At 47.5% G+C, this 21,331-nt stretch overlaps 2 protein-coding genes across 2 annotated transcripts; both read left to right on the top strand.

Annotated features, from left to right (window-relative positions):
* Positions 1-9,005: 9,005 nt before the first annotated feature.
* On the top strand, positions 9,006-12,966 carry LOC142062042 (uncharacterized). The gene is made up of 2 exons (XM_075103932.1): positions 9,006-9,175; positions 11,026-12,966. Exon 2 carries the CDS (start codon positions 11,906-11,908, stop codon positions 12,959-12,961), a length of 1,056 nt encoding a protein of 351 aa, XP_074960033.1. The 5' UTR covers positions 9,006-9,175; positions 11,026-11,905; the 3' UTR covers positions 12,962-12,966.
* A 180-nt stretch (positions 12,967-13,146) lies between these two features.
* DIO3 (iodothyronine deiodinase 3) lies at positions 13,147-14,682 on the top strand. Its single transcript, XM_075103933.1, has one exon. It carries the CDS (start codon positions 13,250-13,252, stop codon positions 14,072-14,074), a length of 825 nt encoding a protein of 274 aa, XP_074960034.1. The 5' UTR covers positions 13,147-13,249; the 3' UTR covers positions 14,075-14,682.
* Positions 14,683-21,331: the final 6,649 nt, after the last annotated feature.

Consider the following 21,331-nt stretch of genomic DNA (forward strand, 5'->3'; position numbering starts at 1 on the left):
ACAGACAAAAAGGGAAGCAAATGCTTTACATTAGTTTCTCCAGTTTCTGATGCACTGTGCATAACAGCACCACAAAAAGGGATGCCAGCCTGGACCAGGACTTCCAACAGTCTTTTTAAAAGTATTTTATCTCTCAGTACGGCCTTGAAAATTTGCCTTAGTCAAACCCTAAGTGCTACAGATTACTCATAGTTTCCCACGACATTTTGATGTTCAAGGTATGGACGATACTAGGTTGGATGAGATTGAACAGGCCAGCCGCACAAATTTAATGCACTTCATTTTCCTCACTAACAAGAAAAAGAAAGAAAGAAAAACATATTTTAAAGGAAGAGTTACATTTTGGGCACCTGCATGCACATTTAGAGCACTATCCAGTTACAAATATGGCAAATTCTAGGGCAGTTTTACACAGCTCAATTAGAGCAGAATGGGAAGCAAAAATTTGCACCCCGGTCTTCAAATGCACACAGGGAGAGAAATGCTGCATTTGAACAACCTCTCTGTCTTATACGGAAGGGAGTGACTTCACCCCCTACACACAACATATCTGAACTGGCAGCAAGCTGCTAGTAACCCTTTAGTACTGTCATCTTCATGTACTTTGGAACACAAATGCCCAGGCTGAACTCCAACATTACATTGTTGAGCCCTCAAATGGCAAAAATCCATCTAGAATTAAAAAACGGTACATCGAAATAACATACAGTAAGTAATGAATTTTGCAGTCCTTACTTAGCAAAACAATTTCCTCACATCACCTTTCCCAGAAAATGAAGGCTGCAATATAATATAAGGTGCTAAATTAAACCTTACACAAACATTACTGACATGTACAGATGTACACTGCTTCAAGTGCTTACTCATCGTAAGTAATTCAGGCAAACGGCATGTTATTGGGGGCCAAGGGCAAGCATTACAAGAGGATTTTTCATCTATTCAGAGCTGTGAATCAAAGGTGATGTATTGTTAAATTGAATGTCTATACAAGAGGGCTGTGGTTATGGAACTTGATGGCAGTGAGCACTGCACTGAATATAAACGTCACCTTATTTATCATCCCTTATTATTTTTAGACTGTTCATTGCAAGGAAATACACTTAAGCAACTTTAATTCTATACTAGAAAGATCTCTATAAGAGAAAAAAATTGATTCCAGAACTTTTTAGAAAGAACATTTTCCATTTTTACAGTTCCCACAGCTGGGAAAAGAAGTACCTATTCAACTGCAGTCTATAATGTATTCATCATATCAGGTCATTTTGGGATACTTCAGTGCAAGTGTTTAATTGATGACAGCTTGCTTTCCTAATGGAAAAAATAATGCATCAACACCAAATAAAGTAAATAATTTTTACACACAGAAAAGAGAACAAATATTTTATAAAGGCTTTCTCTGACTGATTATTGCTTAGAAATGAGAAAAAGCTCCAAACACCACCAGAAGTGATTCATTAAATGCTGGTGGCTGCATCACTGCCTCTTATTGCCTCATGCTCAAATTTTATCATCTCCTATCAAAGACCAAATGGCCAAAGTGATGGTGGCACCCACCATTTAATCGACATATCCCGATTCCCCAGATGAGATACAGCTCACCAAAACCGGACTGCTCAGTACAGGACCTGTTCCTGTTTCCTCAGTACACACACTCTGCCAGCTTGGTTCCCCCCTAAAATGGGGTCATACCCATGGAGTCTGCTTGGCCTAAGCTTGGGTGGTTCTTGACGAGGGATGACCATTAGCACCGAAATATTCCCATTAAACCACACAGATCTAGGATCCTCCCCTTCTTGCTTCTTAATTGTCACCATGACAATGTCAACACTTAAATCACCACGACTGAACATATGCGAGATGTGGCCCAGTTTGTATCCCTTAGAGTTGCTACCTAGACTGCTTTCAGATACACTATTGCATTTGGTTTATATTTCTTAGGTTTTCTTCTCAGCCAAAAAGCTGGAGAGAAGGGATGAAAATATTGCTGGGGGAAGACAGCAATATGATGCCCAGTTCTTTGGGTAACAGAACAAAACTGTTTTAAAGGCCAGCTACAGACCCACTGTTGAATGGGATGGCCGTCATGCCAAGAAGCAAGTGCTTGTTGCAGTATCTCTCCGGCATCACTGGAGGAAGAGAAGCATGATTTATTGCAATAGCTGGGGTCATCTGCATATTGGAAACACAGTTACAGCAGAGTTAAGCAAGGGGCAATATACCCAATAATGGAAATCTAAACCTTTATTATTGTAACACTTTTAATATTATGATACACTCTTAGTGTTAATTTGGCCTAAAAGTAACTATTCCATAAGCACTGCGGTATTTTTAAGCAAAACCTTTTGAATTCTTTTAAAAGATGTTTACAGTAGTTAAAGAAATATCACATTTTAAAGGTACATTTCTGATTACATTCTGGCAGAACCTTAGCTGGAAACTCTACCAGCACTATTTTGATAGCAAAAGCTGTGAGAGTTTACATCAGCTAAGGTTATCTGCCATCTGCTGATCATCACGATCAAACATCGTTACAAGAATATGGTCAGCAGAAATGACATAAGAAACTGGGGTGCAAAAATTGGGAATAAGCTTACGAAATCTGTGGGTGTATAGAACAGGACCAGGCTATTTCACTGGAAGAACTGAATGACTTCAAGGACTGAAGCAATACAAACAGGATGAAATCCAGAATTGCCTAGCTCAATTTCATGAAGCTGGCAGCAAAAAATATCACTATAACCTGGGCACTTGTCAGGTGCATGTGGAGGAGAAAACTCTAGATGGTTCAAATTCAGGGTTAGCCCCTAAAGAGAGGTAACTAATGTAAACAAGTACAATTCAAAAACACATGGGGTATTTCCAGCAGCGAGGGATGTGCTGGTCATACGTCACTGGAATACTGTGTAAAATTTAGGTCACCCCTTTCAAGGACAGACACAGCTGTGCTCCATATGGGGGAGATCCACAGCCACAGCCTTGTCACACGGCCCCAAGCATGTGCCTGGGCTCCCATGTTTGCGTCTGGGAAATCCCATGTCATGCACCGCATGAGCAGGAAATCCAGCCTGTGGGAAATGTGAACGACACAGATGGCCAGCGAGTGCACAATTAGCCCGATGCTCTCGGGTTGCACTGGGCTCGCCAAGGTGGGTGAGCTTTGGGTCCATGGTGCTTTGGCTGATACAGCGGAGAGGCTCCAGAGCTATCGTACCTAAACTTTTCATTTGTGCTTTGGGTTTCAGGTGGGTCCAAGCTGTATTACACAGCACCAACCAAATAACACAGCACATGTAGGGTACACCCAGCGTGTCCCTGACATGCCATGCTCATTGTCCAGGTGTTCAGCTGTCAAGATGCATCTGTGTTTGTCCGTGACTTCCAGACATCAACCAGACTGATGAGAATGATTGTGCTAAACCAGTGACCGTATGTTGTGCCAAGCAGTGCTAAGGCAAGGAAAAGAGGAGAGGGTAGAGCCATCTCTTGTTCTCCAATTAATATCTTCATATATCATGCAGGAAAATGGACTTGACATGAAACAGGTGCAGAAGATTGCTTCTAGGAGGACCAGAGAAATGGACAATCCATCTCACGAAAAGAGACTGTGAGCACATCTGAATAAACAGGTGCAGACCAATGTGAGTCTCAGTTGGCCTCATATTGGCCCAGAATCCACATAGACTGAATTAGCATGGTGCTAATGAAGTCTCCCGCAGAACTCACCAGCTTAGTCTTAGCATTACGCTGGCATAGCCCTATAGGCACTGGGAGAGGGCAAATTTGCGTCCCAGCTCACTCAGGTTATTAGCAGAGAGCGCATGAACCTGCCTGCCCTCATCGGTGCCGACACACCCCACAAGTTTGGCTCGTTAACCCCGGTGGAGCGGTGCCCAAGGGGATGGGACTGCCCTCTTGAACACGCCGAGAAAGGGGAGGCAGGAAAACTGCCTCAGCAAAGAGACAATGTCAGCATAAGAATGGGTGTAAATCCATCATAGATACATTTAAGCTGGAAATATGAATAATTCTAGCCATTATGTCAGTGAGATCCTGGAAGAGCTCTCACAAGTAATGGGGGCAAAAATAGATATAATTTTAAGGTGATGCTTGACGCTTCTGGACAGAACTCTGTAATACAGAGGTGTCTGAAATACTCCTAGATGCCCTATAAGACCCCACCCTGAAAATCTCCATTAGCTGTGAACTGCAAGCCAAAATCCAACTGAAATCAGAAATTTAATTAAAAGCAGCTCTTCTGAGCTGGCTGCTGGCAGGTGTTACACTAGTAAAAAGTGACAGCTGCTTCACTGGCAGCACAATGTCAATGACTGTAAAAGAGGCCAAGGAACAGGCACGGGCCACCACTGCCCCAGGACCAGCCCACTTTGAAGAAGGTATTTGTAAGAAAGGTTTCAGAGCCTTTTATCTATGCTTTCATCAGCTAAGGTACTTTACTCCTACTTTAATTTATATTTTGCTACTGTCTTCCACATTTTTTTTGGCTCAGTGGGAGCAAAATGCTGATTAAAATTAGTTAAGAAAAAAAATGTCAGTTTTTCCAAATACAACATAATTGTTCTTAAAAAAATATTCCCTCAGAACCTAGTAAATCCAGGCTTTGTTTGCAATAAATATGCATTTCAGAACTGTTTCCTCTTTCTATGAGTGGGCTTAGATCACCTTGATCCATTTTATTCACATATGTATTCCCCGCTTTGTGTAAGTACATGATTCTCATTAAAAAAAAGGGGTTGTGAATAACTTTTCTAAAAAAGCACCATACTCTCGTTTTAAAAAATTCAAACTTGGTTTCAGGTAAGAACTAGTAGCAAGGACTCTCACAAAATCAGTTTTATTAAAATGTCAGAAATAAAAGTACAGTTGGATTCCGGGAAGTGGGTTTGCACATATGTTAATATTCAGAGGCAATTTGTGGCCCTTAAATTAAGTTTCATAGAGGATGGTGGACCGCTCCAGGTATCCACAATAATTCATGCACTGAGAAGAGTGAATTGGAACCCAAAATTTAATATCTAACTAAAGTTACCATTTAATCTTTGGTTGATGTTTTTCTGCCAGAGTTTCAGGTGGAAATGATGGGCCCTATGAAATGATGAGCTGTATCACATAGCGATGCTTGTCACAGTTTTTCCCTGTGAAGATACTGTATTGCTTAGTCTAAGAATAACTTCAAAATTCACAGAAAGTAAGAACTGTTGAGCAGCTAAAAATAAAAAGTCATAGGAGGACGCGCTGTTAGGCATAAACATTGAGACCCTTCGAATCAACTCGAGCTGTTGAGGTAACTTAAACATTTTGGGTCAGATCCTGATCCCAGTGAATTCAAAATGATTTGTGGTAAGAACTGATGTTTCTCCTTTATTTCTGTTTTCCTGCTAATGAGTATCAGATACAACATTGCAAGACTATTCTGTAAACAAAGTGCAAAATTAATCATTTTCAGAGGAACATTTTATTCACAGTAGGCTGTGTAGGGAAGGAATTAAGCCTAAGTAAATAAACAATGAAGGTAAATAAGACTACAGAGAGAAAGTGAAAAGATCATCAGAAGATGCCAGTTAAAAAATTACTGGATATATGATGAAAGTAAAATATACTGCTTATGAGGAAAATTCAACGACTGAGTAAAATGCTGAGTAATTTCATCTGAGCATTAAATTATTTGCAGTTTCCTGCATAAAAGGAAAAAATAGAACAGAAATACAGGCCCTTGCTATGCCAAAGATCTTTTCTTCATCCAAGAGCAGAGAAGCTAGCAGGTTTACACAATTTTATGTCAATTAAAATATTCCATATAAACAATGCATACTTGTCCAGACTAACTGACTTCCACTTCCAATTCTGTCTGGGCAAAGTTTTAGAAAGAAATACTGTACTGCAATATAAAATAAGCAAATTGCATCTATTTTGGAATGAGTGAAGAATTACATGCAATTCAGATTCATCAAAATCTTTCTATCTGGCTGCAGAGGCCTGTTATTAGGATGTGTCAAACCTGCCCAGGAACTTCTTTCTACTATTGATAAACAAGCCATGCATTAAATTAGGAGATTAAGATGCGTATTCCTTCCAGTTCTTATGTATGTTTAGTCGTTAATCCAAAACAACATTGCCAAACCCCGACCACAGAAACAGTAAAAATAAATACCAAAGGCCTGGGAAGAGAAATCCTGAGGTCACAAAGAGAAGGTAACTTCAAGAGAGTATCCTGGAAATTGAGACTTATAAATCATCATGGGCTGAAAGAAACAAATTTCAGCAATTGCATAATGCCATTTTACATGGCTAAAAATAATAAGAGTCGTGGTACAAATGCCGGGGAAAAGAAAATCACTGGAAAACTTCACAAACATTTATGTTCAAAGAAGAGGCTTGAAGCAAGCAAGTTATTTGATGAGAGCCTAAGTGCGCAGCCATGGTGCCTTCCAGCCTCCTGATTGGCATGCCACTTGCTTCGAACAGGTCTGTCATGCTTAAAGTGATCATTTACACAAAACCAGACCACATTATGTATGTAATTCACACACTAGTGGTGTTGGGGATAAAAGGCCAGTAGATGAATCATCTCCGTTCTATATTCAAAAGTGGGCCGATACTCCCACCTTTCTGAGTAAAACCCTCCATTCTTGTTAAGGTATTTGTTCCTCCACTCTACAGCTTATTCAAAATCATTAAACCACAGCTGGGTAAAACCATTATATTGTAGAAAATGAGGGTCACCCTGAAAAAGACTATCCTAGACATGATCCCTATAGATTCTGCTTGAATAAATGTTTTTTAAAATGCTATTTTTCCTGCCTTCCTCTCTGAATCTGTTACAGACTGAAAATTCAAATGTGTATGTCAGTTTAGGCAGGGAACATGCAATCACCTGAAAACCTGAGAATTAATAAATTATATTATTTTAAAATTCTTTATATTTTACTTGTAAGGAAAGTGACATGATGGAAATCGCACCCTGAGTCTTCAGCCCTCCTTTTGTCTGTTGTTATCATGCTACATGGCTCAGGCAAAATCCTGATCACAACAAAGACACAGGGAGTTTTGCCACTGATCGCTCATGGCTTTCACCACACAAACCTCAGGGCGCTGAGAATCAGCCTGTGACAGAGGCTGCCAGGCAGCAGTGAGTCCTCCCCATGGCAAGGGAGCTCAAAGGAGCGGTGTTTCCTTTACCCCAACATAGCCTTGAGTCTGTCAACTCAAAAGTATCCTTTTAACGTCTTGAGAAAATACTCTTGCTGTGCTGCCATTTAAAAGATTAAAAACTAACCTTAGTTATCAGCCTGCTGTTCTCATCTTTCTAAACAGTGTTAGTGTATTAAAATTTGCTGTCATATGCTAAAACATACTCTTATAAAACACTGCACGTGGCAAATTTTGTTACAATCTTCTTTGAGGAGATTTAGATTCAAGCAGATTGCACATCCTCATCCGCCTCTGCATCACACCTGAAACAGATATGAACAAAGACAATGGAAGTAGTACTTTCTCTTTCTGCCAAGGACTTCATCTGTATTCAATGTGTATAAAGATGCCGCTTAAGTATAACTCTATGGGGTTCCACTTCTGGACTAGACTGTTGTCTTTGCTGCAGAGTGAACCATTCAGATGACTGTAATTATACTGTACTACCAGGGGGTCCAGCCTGAGCTCTTGAGCCACAGCAGCTTTTGAGCAGTTTGCTTGATGGGTAGCAGAGATGTGCTTGGCACGGGGGTTTCTGGATAATCTGATTTCCTACTGCTGGAGAAAGTGTGTTAGCAGCTGCTGCTGAAGTTGACATTGCTGGTTCACCCCAGAAAGCCGGCTGTATGCCCCATTCGGCTCCATTGCCCAGCAGGACCTTGTGACAGCCACTGTCATCTCCTGTACATCTCCTGTACTCCTCCACCACACAGAAGGGTAAGGCTACGTACTTTTTCCTTGCGGTGAAGTTTCTTCAGGAAATTTCTGCTCTTAACACATTCTCACTACGCAGTCCCACCCAGGGGCAGTTTGATAATATTGCTAAGTCAGTCTGATGGGATGGTCCTGTTACCCCTGCCTTGGCTGCACATTGGGGCCATTTCTCTTGTGCCTTCTCTGCATTGCACGTGTGATCATATCCTTTTGTCATGAGCCTGTTCAGGGAACTAGCCTGTTGGGAAATAGCTCCTTTTTCTAAAACCAAGCCCTTCTGCCCCCTTAGTCCGCGAACCAGGTGACCGCAGGTCACCGCAGGATCACAGAAGACAGCACAAGCAGAAGCGAGGGAGGAATCATGGGGTGGGAAGCTGCACCTTTTGGCATTCACCAGGTTGCAGTGTAAGTTGTGCTATTGCATGCTGGTTTAGGGGTCCTAAAGTAAACCCAGTCACCAAAATCATCTGGGTTTAAACCCAGAAATCTTTAATACAGAACCCTTTGGTTATCTGGTTTCTACCACAGCCTGACAGGCTGCTAGCACAACAGGGGCACTAGCGAGCAGCTGCGTGGAGGCAGGTGCAGAAACCTATTAACACGTCAGGGGAACTGTACACTTGGTCGTGCTGCGAAGCTTTGGTAGGTGGCTCACAGACCCAAGAAAATGTTGGTTTCTGCTTACTCGGGGAGAGAGCTGAGTGTTGCACTAACAGACCTGTAGCTGTGGAATCAGTCCTCCCGCCAAATTAAACAATTCCTTCCCAGTTCAGCCCAGAGTCAGCAAGAAGTGGGGGGAAAAAATTAAAAAACTTCAGTACGGGGAACCTCTTTGTCATATCTGACATACTCAAGAATGCCACAGTGGGATAGAAGAGTCAAAGTCCATGGTGCCACTCATGATTTTATAGAGCAATCCACAGAATGGCACTTTTTTTCCCTTTCAATTCTCAAAGCTACGCAAAGCATCACCTAGCTGCTTGACTTTGCATGTTTTTTTCTGAGTCACATATATATATTAAAAAAAAAAAAAAGGCAAACAGTAGGGAGGAAAAGAAAACAGGTGTCGTCTAAAAGTGGCAAAAGATTAAGAGGGGAGTAGGTCCAGAGACAGCCAGACCCATGCACAGTCTCTGGCTTACAGTAACTTTTTTCCAGAGGTGTCACTGGGAGCGAACAACTGCAAATGGAGTTTATCCACCTCCAATTTCAGCAATATAACATATACCCACTTCATACAGATACCAGACAGGTGAGTAATTTACCACCGCACTACTGCACCTCTCTGTAGTCTCTTATACGAGAAGAAATTGCCCAGCTCTTATTTCAGGGCCAGATCCAAACTTCACCAAGGTCTTTCTCATTTCCTTCACATAAAGTTCTGTTCTAACACATTAACAACATGTAGCTTAGATGACATGAGAGGTGGAACTCTTCCAAAATACATTTAGTTTCCTGTCAGAAAGTATTGCGTGCCTTTGCACAGGAAATTATAAAATAGAAAATAATCGTGTAAATATACCATTTCAACACATCCTCTACATCAAAGCAGACCTGATGTTTTTAATTTCAGCTTTTTGAAGTTTTGTTTTTATAAGTTGCTGAATTTATTTTGTAGCTCCTGTTTATGAAAAAAAAAAAACCACACCAAACTTTAAAGGACTTATAAATTACATTTATCAAATGAAGAAAAACTACAACTATAAAGTTCTCCAGAAAGGAACTAATGTGAACTCTGTATGTGCACTCATGTGGACACACACACACAAACATATACATTTAAGTTAGTCACTGCTGAACCACAGACCACATACAGAAGAGGAAAAACCACCCATAACCAGATGTGCCACTGTAAATCCCGTATTTTAGGACATATTCTATGAAACCCCTGGTGTGCAGGAAGACCTACTACCTTCACGTACCTAAAAATAATCCAGGATCCGACTGGGAGGTACAGCCCTTGTGAAGTAGAGAGAGGGTTTACCGGAGTGAAAACACATGATTTTGAATACAGTCCAGCATAACACAGAAGTGAGAACAGCAGCGACACGTCACTTCAAACCTCCCGAGACCCAAAGGGCTGCAGAAGGAATTCCACCCTTTCCCACGGAGTTTTGTATAAATACACATAAGCACCATACTTCGACTGAACACATCGGTCCGTGGCTTGTAGAGCCACGCAGAGCCACCGTTTCGCTATGAAACAGTGGCCTCAGGTTATACTTGAATTTTCCCATGGCAGGAAAGTGTGGCGGTGGGCCGCTGCAGCAAAATGCTCCAGTTCTCTGCTCTATCCACAGCTGAATAGGAAACCCCAATGCAAAAGTTTCCTTCAGGCTATAAAATAAAGCAAAGTTGTTTCCAGGGAATGGAGAAAAAGCCATTTCCAAAGTCCCTATCCAGCTACAAATATGCTATATAAGAACAAATACTTTTTTTACCTCGGAATATCTCTCACTGATCTAGTAGAGCAAAGTTTGTTGATATTCAGGGTTGCAAACCCATCTGTTTACTCAGGCTTTTGTCTGTCAGCATAGTTTGAAGAGGTCACTTTGAGAGATCAATTTTTTTTTCTGGGGGTTTCTTCAGAGCTACCACAATTTGTTATTGCATCTGTTTAGAGGCTTTAATTTGTGGTTTTCGAGATTGCATAACTGCACAGAGAGGTGGTGAGAGGCCCACATGAAGAGTTCAAAATAAGTTTGACAATATAGTAAATATCTACTCAGTAATTTTCCCTGGACTGAGCACCACGGAATGCCAAAAAAAGTTATTAATCAGGCTAGTATATGAACATGGCTGTAGGAGGTCTGGAGCATACGTTTCCGTTCTGGAAGCTAAATGTTAATTCTAGATGCTAAAACACTGAATTCCCTTCACTTGTTGTTGACGCCCAAATACAGACGATGCACTGGGGGGCTGCAAACCAGGCGCCTGATTAGATTGCTCTGAAACAGCCTATTCGGAACCAAATAAAGAAAAAGTAAAACGAGATTTTAATTTTGCCTTTTATTCAGAGTTCTTGTAATAAGTTACATAAAAATGAAGTAAGCTGCCTAGACTCCCATGAGGAGGCCCAGCATTAATTTTTTCATTTTGCAGATGTTAGACGGGAGGCACAGAGACATGCACAGCCACATTTGGAGAAGTGCGGGCTGCACCCAGGAGGAGTTGCAGGTCCTCAGGGTCTCTGGGAATCTGCAGCCAGAGACCTGGCGTCGGCCACAGGCAGAACTGGGGCACTCAGGACCCGTATGCACATTTATACTTGGTCCTGAGTCAGGACTCGATGTCTCTCATTCTCTCACTCAAGGAAGAGAGAATACTTTGCGTCCCCAAACTCAGTGCGGCTGGCTCCGGGGTGAGTGGCAGCTGTAGCAGCAGCTCAGGGATGCATGAGTCGCATTTGCATAGCAGAGGGCAGTGTTCAGCATTTTGGACAACTCATCTTTCTGAAGAAGCTGGTGAGGAAATGATGTGCACACTGCAAGCTGGGAAGCCTGCATCAATGGAGTGGCAAGGTAGCGAGCAGAGCTGGCGTACTTTGTCTAGGTCCGTGCCTATACGCCAAAATAGATTTAAGCTCTCTACCTCTGGGACAGGTCTCCATCTAGTCCAGCAAGAAGGAATTTACAGGTCATAAATTCCTCCTGATCAGGTGAAGACTGAAGGAGGCCAGCCTGTGCTCAGCGGCACATACCGCGACCACTTTGCTGCTGATACACGGCCCGCCCGACCTCAGACCAGCCCTTGCATGTCCACTCTGTGGACAGCACACAGGCCTACCCGACCACGTCCATGAGGTGGCACTTCAGCCGCCTCCGTAAGGACTTTGCTAGACCTCCTCACACGAGAAGCTTATCTTTGTACTTCACTTGACAGCAGAAATAAATACTGCTGCCTCTCCCGGGTCGCCGTACGGGACCGTCTGCCACGACTTACGCTTTCCCGGACGCCCCCGGACCCCCGTGCGGAGGGGGACATGGCGGGGCCGTGCCCTCCTGCCGCCCCCACCGTCCCCGCGGCCCACCCGCCGTTCCCCCCACCCCCCCAGCACCGGCCGGGCCCCGGCTCCGCGGGGCAGGAGAGCGCGGTCACGGCGGAGCTGGCGGGGCACGCCGGGGTGACGCCGACCCCGCAGGCCCCGGGTGCGCCCCCGGAACGAGGCGGGATGATGCTCCCCGAGGACGCAGGGGCCGCCCCGGCCAGGCCGGCGTCGAGCGCGCTCCGAGGCACCGCCTTCACACCCCGACGCACAGCCGCGGCCCCGGGGGCAGGCCGCCCCCCGCTGCCTCCTGCCGTGACTCTCGTTCCCGAGGGCCTTCGGGGTAGGCCGGTGACCCCACACACACACCCCGAGGGGACACCCGTGGCCGGGGAGCCGCCCCTTCGACTCGGGGGCCGGGGCAAGGCGGCGGGGGTGCGCGGAGACCGCCGGGGCGGGGGCGGCAGGGCCCCGCCGCTCCCCGCCGCCGCAGCCGCCGCCGCGGCAGCTTCTCGGGCAACAGCTACCCCTAGCGGTCGGAGCCTGGGCCGCGGGGCAGCGCCCGCCGGCCCGCGCCCACCTGGCACCCCCCGCGCCGGGCGCTCCGCCGGCGGGGCCTGGGACGCCCGCCGCCGGGCGAGGGGCTGCCCGCGGGCCGGGGAGCCGCCCGCCTCCTCCTGTCCCGCCGCCGCGGCGGGAGGATGCGGGAGCGGCGGGTCCGCGGGTTCGAGTCCCGGGTGCCCCCGCGGCGACCGGGCGTGTGGCGGGGCGGAGGCCGTGCCGAGGGGCGACCGGGCGGGCGGGGCGGGGAGGAGAGGGGAGGAGGCGCGGGGAGGGAGGTGGCGTGGCCCGTCCCTGTCACCTGCAGGCGCTGCCAGGACGGCCCCGGCCCCCGCTGCTGCTGCGGGCCCCTGCGGGGCCGGGCCGAGCCGGGCCGGGGGCCGGGCTGCGCCTGTTGCATTGTCCGTGGCGGGGCTCTCTGCGAGCGCCCGCCGCTATCTGCGGCCGGGGACCCCGGCGGTGCCCTGTCTCGCACTGTCTGCTGGTGCCTGATAGCGGCTGCTCCCTGCCTCGTTGCACGTCCCTCGCAGCTCCCGCCGGGGCTCTCTCCCCTTTTGTCTGTGTATTTTTAGGTCATTAGAGTGGAGGGGTAGGTAATCCCCAGGCTCAAGTTCCAGAGGGGCGGGTTCTGGCCGGAGGTGGAGTCACTTTTCATTTAAATCCCTGACTATAAAATGGGCTTAAAGAGAAGCGGGATCTCAGCTGTGCTGCACAGACCCCGACAAGCAGGGTGCGTGGGGGCCCCCAGGCAGCCAGCGCCCTGCAGCACAAGCCGCTGCGATGCTCCACTCCCTTGGCGTTCACACCTTGCAGCTGCTCACCCAGGCGGCCGCCTGCATCCTCCTCTTCCCCCGCTTCCTGCTCACCGCCGTGATGCTCTGGCTCCTGGATTTTCTGTGCATTAGGAAGAAGATGCTGATGATGCCCACGGCGGAGGAGGCGGCCAGCGCCAGTGAGGGGCCGCCCCCCGACGACCCCCCGGTCTGCGTGTCTGACTCCAACCGCATGTTCACGCTGGAGTCGCTGAAAGCCGTGTGGCACGGGCAGAAGCTGGACTTCTTCAAGTCGGCGCACGTGGGCTCCCTAGCCCCCAACCCCGAGGTGATCCAGCTGGACGGGCAGAAGAGGCTCCGCATCCTAGACTTCGCCCGCGGCAAGAGACCCCTCATCCTCAACTTCGGCAGCTGCACCTGACCCCCGTTCATGGCCCGCCTGAGGTCCTTCCAGCGCCTGGCCGCGCACTTCGTGGACATTGCTGACTTCCTGCTGGTGTACATCGAAGAAGCACACCCCTCCGACGGCTGGGTCAGCTCGGACGCAGCCTACAACATCCCCAAGCACCAGTGCCTCCAGGACAGGCTGCGGGCAGCTCAGCTGATGAGGGAAGGGGCGCCCGATTGCCCCCTGGCCGTGGACACCATGGACAATGCTTCCAGCGCCGCCTACGGCGCCTACTTCGAGAGGCTCTACATCATCCAGGAGGAGAAGGTGATGTACCAGGGAGGCAGAGGACCAGAGGGCTACAAGATCTCGGAGCTGAGGACCTGGCTAGACCAGTACAAAACCCGGCTCCAGAGCCCCAGCACGGTGGTCATCCAAGTGTAAAAAGGACCTGGCAAGAAGTGTGGGGGCGGAGGGGCGAGGGGAGGGCGGGAGGAGAGGTGGGGAGGGCGAGGGCGAGGCGAGGCGGAGGGCAGGGGCTGCCTTCCCCCGGGGACACTCGAAGGAGGCTGCTGTGCGAGCTTTCGAGCAAGATGTGCCATAGTCCTTTCTCTATTCAAATCATGTTGATTTGCCAGCCACGCTCTGTCAATACTGTATTTCCATGTGCGTTTTGTAAATAACTCTCTCTCTCTTTTTTTCTTTCTTTTGGAGAAGCGTTTACTATTTTTTAAGGAGGCTCTCTTCCTACGGGATCTGTTCCCAGCTGCGTGTGTGCGCGGGTGTGTGTCTGAAAAGTTGTGTACAAGTGCTCCGTGCTGCCTAGCAAGTGCTAACTGGGATTTCTAGTATTTCTTTGTGATGACCGATTTTGAAATGGGTTTCTCTAATGCCAGGAAATCGCGTCTGATGTTGTCAAGTACTAGAACTGCCAATAGCCAGAGCTGAACGGAATGTCCTATTTATGTGGGGGGGTTTTGTAAGACGTTCGTTCACCTTTTTTTTTTTAATGAATTTTTTAAATAATAAAGGTTGAGGAAATACAAGTCTAACCTTGAGTGCCTCTCTCTATCTTCAGACCGTTCTCTGTCCCTTTTGCCGCCCTCGGACACCCTGCCGGCAGCCAAGGCGGGGAAGGCAGGCGGGAGAGGATGCGCTGCTGGGGGCTGGGGGGTGGCGACCCCCGGAGAGCCGGCCACGGGCTTTCGCTTGGCTGCGGCCCGAAGGAGAAGGGGGGGGTTACTGGGGGTCCCCAGGGGCAATCCGAACCTCCTGGGCTCCCTGTGGTCCCAGAGAGCGGCCCGGAGGACGGCGCGCTCCCTCTCTGACCCCGGCCAGCCGCCCCCGGGGCTGAGCCCAGAGAGGGCGAAGGTGCAGGGCTGGCCGGCGCCGCGCAGGCAAGTGAATCCCGGCCAAAAAAACAGGCGGGGGAAAGCCGTCCTGCCCGGGAGAGCCGTCCCGCCGAGGTCGCCTCGTCGCGGGCGGTGCCGGAGCCGGAGCCGGAGCCAGAGCCCGGCCGGAGCAGCGCGACCCGCACCTGCGGCGAGGCGGGTCCGGCAGCTGTGGGGCTGGGCAGGGGCCTCACACACCCACACCCACAGACACCCCGGGCCCGGCAGCTGCTTCTCAAAGGGTGCGGGGTGCTGGAGCCCGCTCCCCCGGAGCCCGACAGGTGAGGCCGAGCGTGGAAAGCATCCCGCAACGCCCGCAGGAGCTGTGTGAAGCCGCCCAGAAACGGCGAGTCTTTAAGCACCTCCCGTTGTGCCTCTGAGCGCTTCCTTGTCCTTGAGAGCAGCGGGACGAGGCGCCCGGGCTGTTCAGCCCCTAAGTTTTGCAGAGGGGTGCACCGCCCGAAGGGAAGCCAAGCCGGGGACGCCGCGCTCCGCAGCTGGGGGACCAAGTCGCGCCCGCAGGACCGAGCGAAACCTGCGGGAAGCTATTTGTAAGGGCGTTGTAGTCCTTGTCTTGCCCACGGCAGTGTTCCCCTGTCCCCGCAACGTCCCTGTGCCTCAGCATTCACGGTTTAGATCAGCCTGTGTGAGGGCTTCCGCCGCTACCCTGCAAGGAAAGCAGCGCCGGGCTGTCTCTCACGGTTAAACCGGGGGCTCCGACCCCGCTCCTCGGCCCCCTTGACCCCCGCAGCCCCTGCCCTCGGCGGGAGGGCAGCGCCCCTGGAAGTGAGGCTGCTTTGGCTGAGGCGTCAAAAGGTGCGGCTCAGGTGCCCGCCTGGGGCTTCCCGACCCGTCGGGCCGTGCTGCCGGCTCTGCCGGCCCCGCACACCCGCCCGCACTCCGCCTTCCCCCCGCCCCGCCGGGGGACGCCTCGCCGGCCTCCCGCGGCACCGGGCGCAGGCTCCGGCACCTCCGGTGATGCCGGGGCGGCGGGGCGAGAGGCCGAGGTGGGCTTGCTGCCCCCGGCTCCCTCTCGGGCGCGAAGCTCATCGCCGTCGACGAAGCCGCGGGGCCGGGGGACGGCTGCCGGGGCTGCGCACCCCCCCGCGCCGCTGCCCACCGGCCCCGGGCGCGGGCCTGTCCCCGCTCCCCGCCGCGCCTTTCCCAGCCCCACGCGCGTCGTGCCGTGAAAAACAAAAGTAGAGGAGCTTTTGCAAACCCGCGCGGCGGGTCTCCTCTCAGGAGCCCGCCGTCAGGACCTTCTCAGGCAGCCCTAGGGGAAGGGCGGTGGGCCGCCCCGCGAAGCCCCCCCACCCGAGCCGGGCCACTCGGTAGCGCCGAGCTCGGCTCCCAGGGGCGTGCGATGGCCGGAGCTGATGCCGGAGCACCAGCACCAGCACCGAGCGGCTCTGCGCCCATCCTCGCAGGCGGCGTCGGGCTGGCCGGGGCTGTCGGGCTACGCGATTACTTTTTTTTCCCCACCAGAGCTTAGTTGTCCTTACTTTACAACAAAGCCCTTCTTTGCTTTCTCACCTCGTTATCTCTTTCTCTTATCCGCTTTTGGCATGCTTTGGTTGTAATCCGAAATTACGGGCAGCCCCCGGGCACGTCCCCACCCCGGCCGGCCCCCGGGACATTTTCCGGTCATACGGGCAGAAATGATCACTGTCCTCACTTGGGATTTAATAGTTACAGAAACAGCCTCGACTTTACTTTCTGCTGCTAGCAGACTTTGGTCAAAGGCTATCGGAGGTCAGGAATTAAATTTTTTTTTATTATTTTTTCCAAAATAAGTCAGCTTTCTAAAGCTACATTCCTCCTTTACACCAAGCACAGAGCTCGTATTTATCACTTTCTCTTTAATCAGTTGCAGAAGAAAGATTTGCCGTGAATGCCCGGAATCCCTGAAAGAGATCACACTATTCCTTTGCACAAATCAAAGTTACCTGCTCCTATTATATCCTCCACTTAAAATGAATCAGAAGCCTCCATCCCACTGCGCTTTCCCGGGGACACTTGTTTAGCACAGACGAGAACAAAACGCTTTACATCTAAAGAGTCCGGGCTGTCAGAAGCCTCTCCGGCTGATATTGAGAAACATCCTATCTTTAAACCGCGTTTTTACTGTCTTTCCACCTCCCTAGTGCACGACAAACAGAAGTCAGAGAGCAGCGAAGAGATTTATCAGAGAGAGATCTGAGTGGTGATTACGTGTTCTGTCAATAATTAATTGAATTATGTCCTCAGCATAATTACATACAGCCCTCTAGCCAGGAGTGGGAGAGAAAGAAGGAAGTTGTGGTGTGGTCAGAGGGGGATCTCAGGACATGGTTCCAGTCATTAAAAATGTGACGTAACATCGCAATCTGGTGTATTCTGAGGCACAAATGGGGAAAACACAAACAAAACCAACTACTAAAATATTATTTGCTTTACAGTAGGGAGAAAGCAAAAGCACTTGCTTCTCTCATTAGTTGTTTTCATTACTACTTTCTGCTGGGGATTTAAAGGTGTTTTACGACGAGCAGACCGGAGGTCTTACTCATTTGATCTATAAGGTATATGTCGTAGGTTTTGTATTGTGCACCACATACTAACTGATGAAATCTGATATTTCTGATGTTTGAAATAAAAATTAAAATCAGAACAGACATTAAAATCAGTCCCGCAAAGCATCGTATATCCAATATGAATCTAGAAATGACACATTCAAAGAATCTTGCAAGCAAATTCTCACTCCGACACTAATTTTTCTGTACTTCTTTGAGTCATGAGGGAGATCATCATATCATTATTAATTTATTATTTACTAAGAGCTGTTAGAGTGCTCTTTTGGTACACAAATGCATGAAAACAAAGGGCTTGATTCAGTTCTCACACAAGTTTTGCACTGGTGTAACTTCAATGACACGGGTGTACTCACTTGAGAACCACCTGGGTGTAATTATGATCAAAATCTGGGCTATTGCACTTCCTTTGCTTTTCTAATGGTTCAAACCCTCTATTTTTCTACAGCATGCTGCAGAACGCAGACAGCTGTTTGAATACAGAGCTCAAAAATCATTCTCAAGTTCCTCCCCACTGCCAGTGCCAGTGTCCTGAACCCTGCCAGAACTCAGTCACGTCAGCACGCTTCCTCACCGTTCTGCACCCTCCCTACAGCGTGAGAGTTGTAAACCCTATCGACACGTGTTCCCTTCCACCTGGTAAGGCACATCCTATCAGTGTCTTGAGCTTTAGATCAGGTAGCTTTTCATTTTAAATGCTTTTAAGCATCCTGCTGCCAAAAGGAATTTGACACCTGCTTCCTTTTTGCAAATTTCTCTTTTCAGACAAATTCTTGATGATGCCTCTTGAAAAGGGGTTCATCTGTGACCTCCACTTAATTGACTACTCCATGTATTTTTTGTCTTCTTGGCCCTCCACCTGCTTCTTTAGAGATTTTTGCAGTGGTTTACAGTGGTAAATGCACTTCCAATCAACAGCCATCTTAACTAGAACTGTAAGCAGTATTCAACACTTCCTGTGTGAAACTACATTCCAGGACAGGGTTAAAATCCTTCAGCTAATATATTTTGTATAAGAATTCTTCTCAGGGTATAATGCTTATGCTCACAAAAGTAAGGATCCCTCAGTTCCTGTGCCCATCAAGCGTAGAAGATCAGGCCTATTTGATGTTTCCTCTCTCTTTTCCAACTTAATAGCTCCTTCCTGACTTCTCTCATGGAAGCATTTGCTTCCATTTCCTTTCAAGTAATAAATATTCTCCATCCTGAAAGGACCTTTAAGACATGGCCAGATGGGCTAAGGTAGTTCAACCTCCTACACATCGCTCCCCCAGTGCCCAGAATTACCCTGACACAGAGCCGATCCCTGAATGTCTGATAAAGACAACACCTAAGAGCTGCCGTTCTTCCTGGAGACATTCAAGGATGAATTGGCACGTGGCTCCTGGCAGAAGGGAATCCCATTGTCCATTCTAGAGTAATGGGAACTATAAGAAATGATAAACAGATTTAAATTTTACTGAAACCCGTGGCAATGAGGGTAAGGAGCATGGCAAAGCTTTCCATCTCCTCTATCCATCTTCTCCCTCTCACTGGCTTAGGCTTATAAAGCAACTAGAGCTTGAGCTGTCTGCATTTGACCGGGCTTTCACATCCATTCCAAGGCATCCCAGGTAGTATTTTTAGGGTCATATTTCTGTTTCCTTGGTGGGTCTTGCCTGAAGAGTCAGTCAGGATGTCCACTCCTTGCAGTAGTCAAAATTCAGTATACTTATTTAATCACTCCAGGTTATCAGGCACAATTCGTCAAATGATGTGCCATATTGTGGAATTCAAACAAGGTCTCACAGCACAGAACCTCACTTCAAGTATCATAAACTTGAAAAGTTTTGTGTTGAAACATCTTTCAGAGTTTTCTCAGGGCTCGTGAAACTTCATAAGCACAATTATGCCAAAGATAGAGTTAGTGCCAAAGACCTGATAGTGGAAATAATTTCTAAGAATAAAAATCATTACATAATGTAAGGATAAATTTTAAAACATGTATTTATGAAAAATGGTATTTTATTAAGCAGCAAGTAAAATGTAAATGTACATGTTATGACTGTTTAAAATTGATATGAGGGAAGTCACCCTTGTAAAAACTATGGGACTGGGCTGAAGAAATTCTGGAAGTTGCACAATTCAATGCAAGAAAAAAAATTTTATTCAGTTATTTGATCACTTACTATTTGTGATGAAGGACAAGGAAAGAGGAGGGTGCAAGGCTGCTGTCAGCCGGATTTGCAGCACACGGACATAGAGAACATACTGTGCTACTAATACACAGACACATGCACAAAACTGCAAACAGAGATCAAAATTAGTCCAAAGTGGTTTTGGAACATTGGAAAGGGAGAGGCAGGGAGTTGTGCATTTTATAGAATGAAATCTTTATTTCAAAAAGTGGTAATTAAACAAAAATTTAAGCAAATTACCAAGTTCATTTCTATTCTTCTCACTCTGAGTGGAACACATCTATTGCATGTATGTCAGTGAATAATGAACAGTTCTGGGGAAATGGAAAATACTAGATGGAACTCAGTTGTCCTGTTTCCTCCATTTCATTTTATCTTTTTCTTTTTTCCTTTTAACTGTATATTTCCTTCTCTAGAATGCATATCACTGGAATGATTATGCTGAGCTTTATTTTTTCTTATGTTCATGCAGATCTATAGTATTTTTAGTTAGTGTCTAGCTGATTGATGTATCTCTCTGATACTAAATAATCTACCACAACATTAACCTAAGTCAGTAGTTCTATCTACCTGATTAGAGCAAAGGTGTGGTAAGCAAAAGCAGGAAAAGAAGTTGTAATACATGGAACCGTTCCCCAGAACTGACCTGCAAGACCTCTCCTATTCCCATGAGATGTCTTCACTTTACTCATTCAGCTGAAATAATTTCCAGAAATTATCTACTGGGAGGAACAGAATGGAACAAAAGAAGAGCAGATCGAGGAAGAAATGTCATTGATCTTGCTTTTCATTTTTTTTACCGACTGAACTTTAAAGTCTTCAGCCGCATTCTCATGAACACTAAGAGAGGTTTGGAGAAACAGTAGTAATTTACCAGTAGCGTTGAAACATATTGGTATGTACTATAGAAATACATCTGTGTTTCCTAAAGTTAGATAGGAAGCTATCCAGAAGGATGTATATTGGCACTTTCTGCAGACACTGCTGGAAACTGGAAAGATCTCCTTTGTCTTTTACCACATATTCTGTGTTACTATGAAGCCAGTTTGGAATATTTTGTTCTGGTGATAAATCTAACCCTTAGAAAAGGGGCTTACAAAAAGGAAAACCAGACTTCATTTTATCTTTCCAGTTATTGAACTTGCCCATTGACTCACAATTTATTTCCAGATCCGTCAAGCTTCTCTTGCTCAATGCAGTAAGACAGTGCTTCATGGGCCAGACAATGGGGAAGAAGCCATCGAGCACATAAGGTCTGTGAGAGAGACTGCAGCACTGCATTACAAATGCATGCGAATAAGGCCCAGACTGTGGGATGATGAAAAGAGAGAGCCAGTTGACAGATATGCCCAGCTAAATATCATCTGTGAAACCTGGTACTATTTTTAATGCCAGGTGAGCAATTAGGGCATTCATTGTAATTCCCATGTCATTCGTCTTTAGACAACGGATGTGTCATCACTGCAAAATGGAATTTGGGTTTTTTTGGAAAAGAAACCAACACTTAGGCCATACTTTTGAGCAGGTCAAAAGACACCCAAGGGTACAATTGCCTTGTGTGCTGCT

Source organism: Phalacrocorax aristotelis, chromosome 9 (assembly GCF_949628215.1).
Source record: "Phalacrocorax aristotelis chromosome 9, bGulAri2.1, whole genome shotgun sequence".
NCBI classification, from domain to species: Eukaryota; Metazoa; Chordata; class Aves; order Suliformes; family Phalacrocoracidae; genus Phalacrocorax; species Phalacrocorax aristotelis.

What these genes read in the sequence shown, in the direction of transcription:
- LOC142062042 (XM_075103932.1), top strand. Translation starts at nt 11,906, where the DNA reads ATGGCGGGGCCGTGCCCTCCTGCCGCCCCCACCGTCCCCGCGGCCCAC.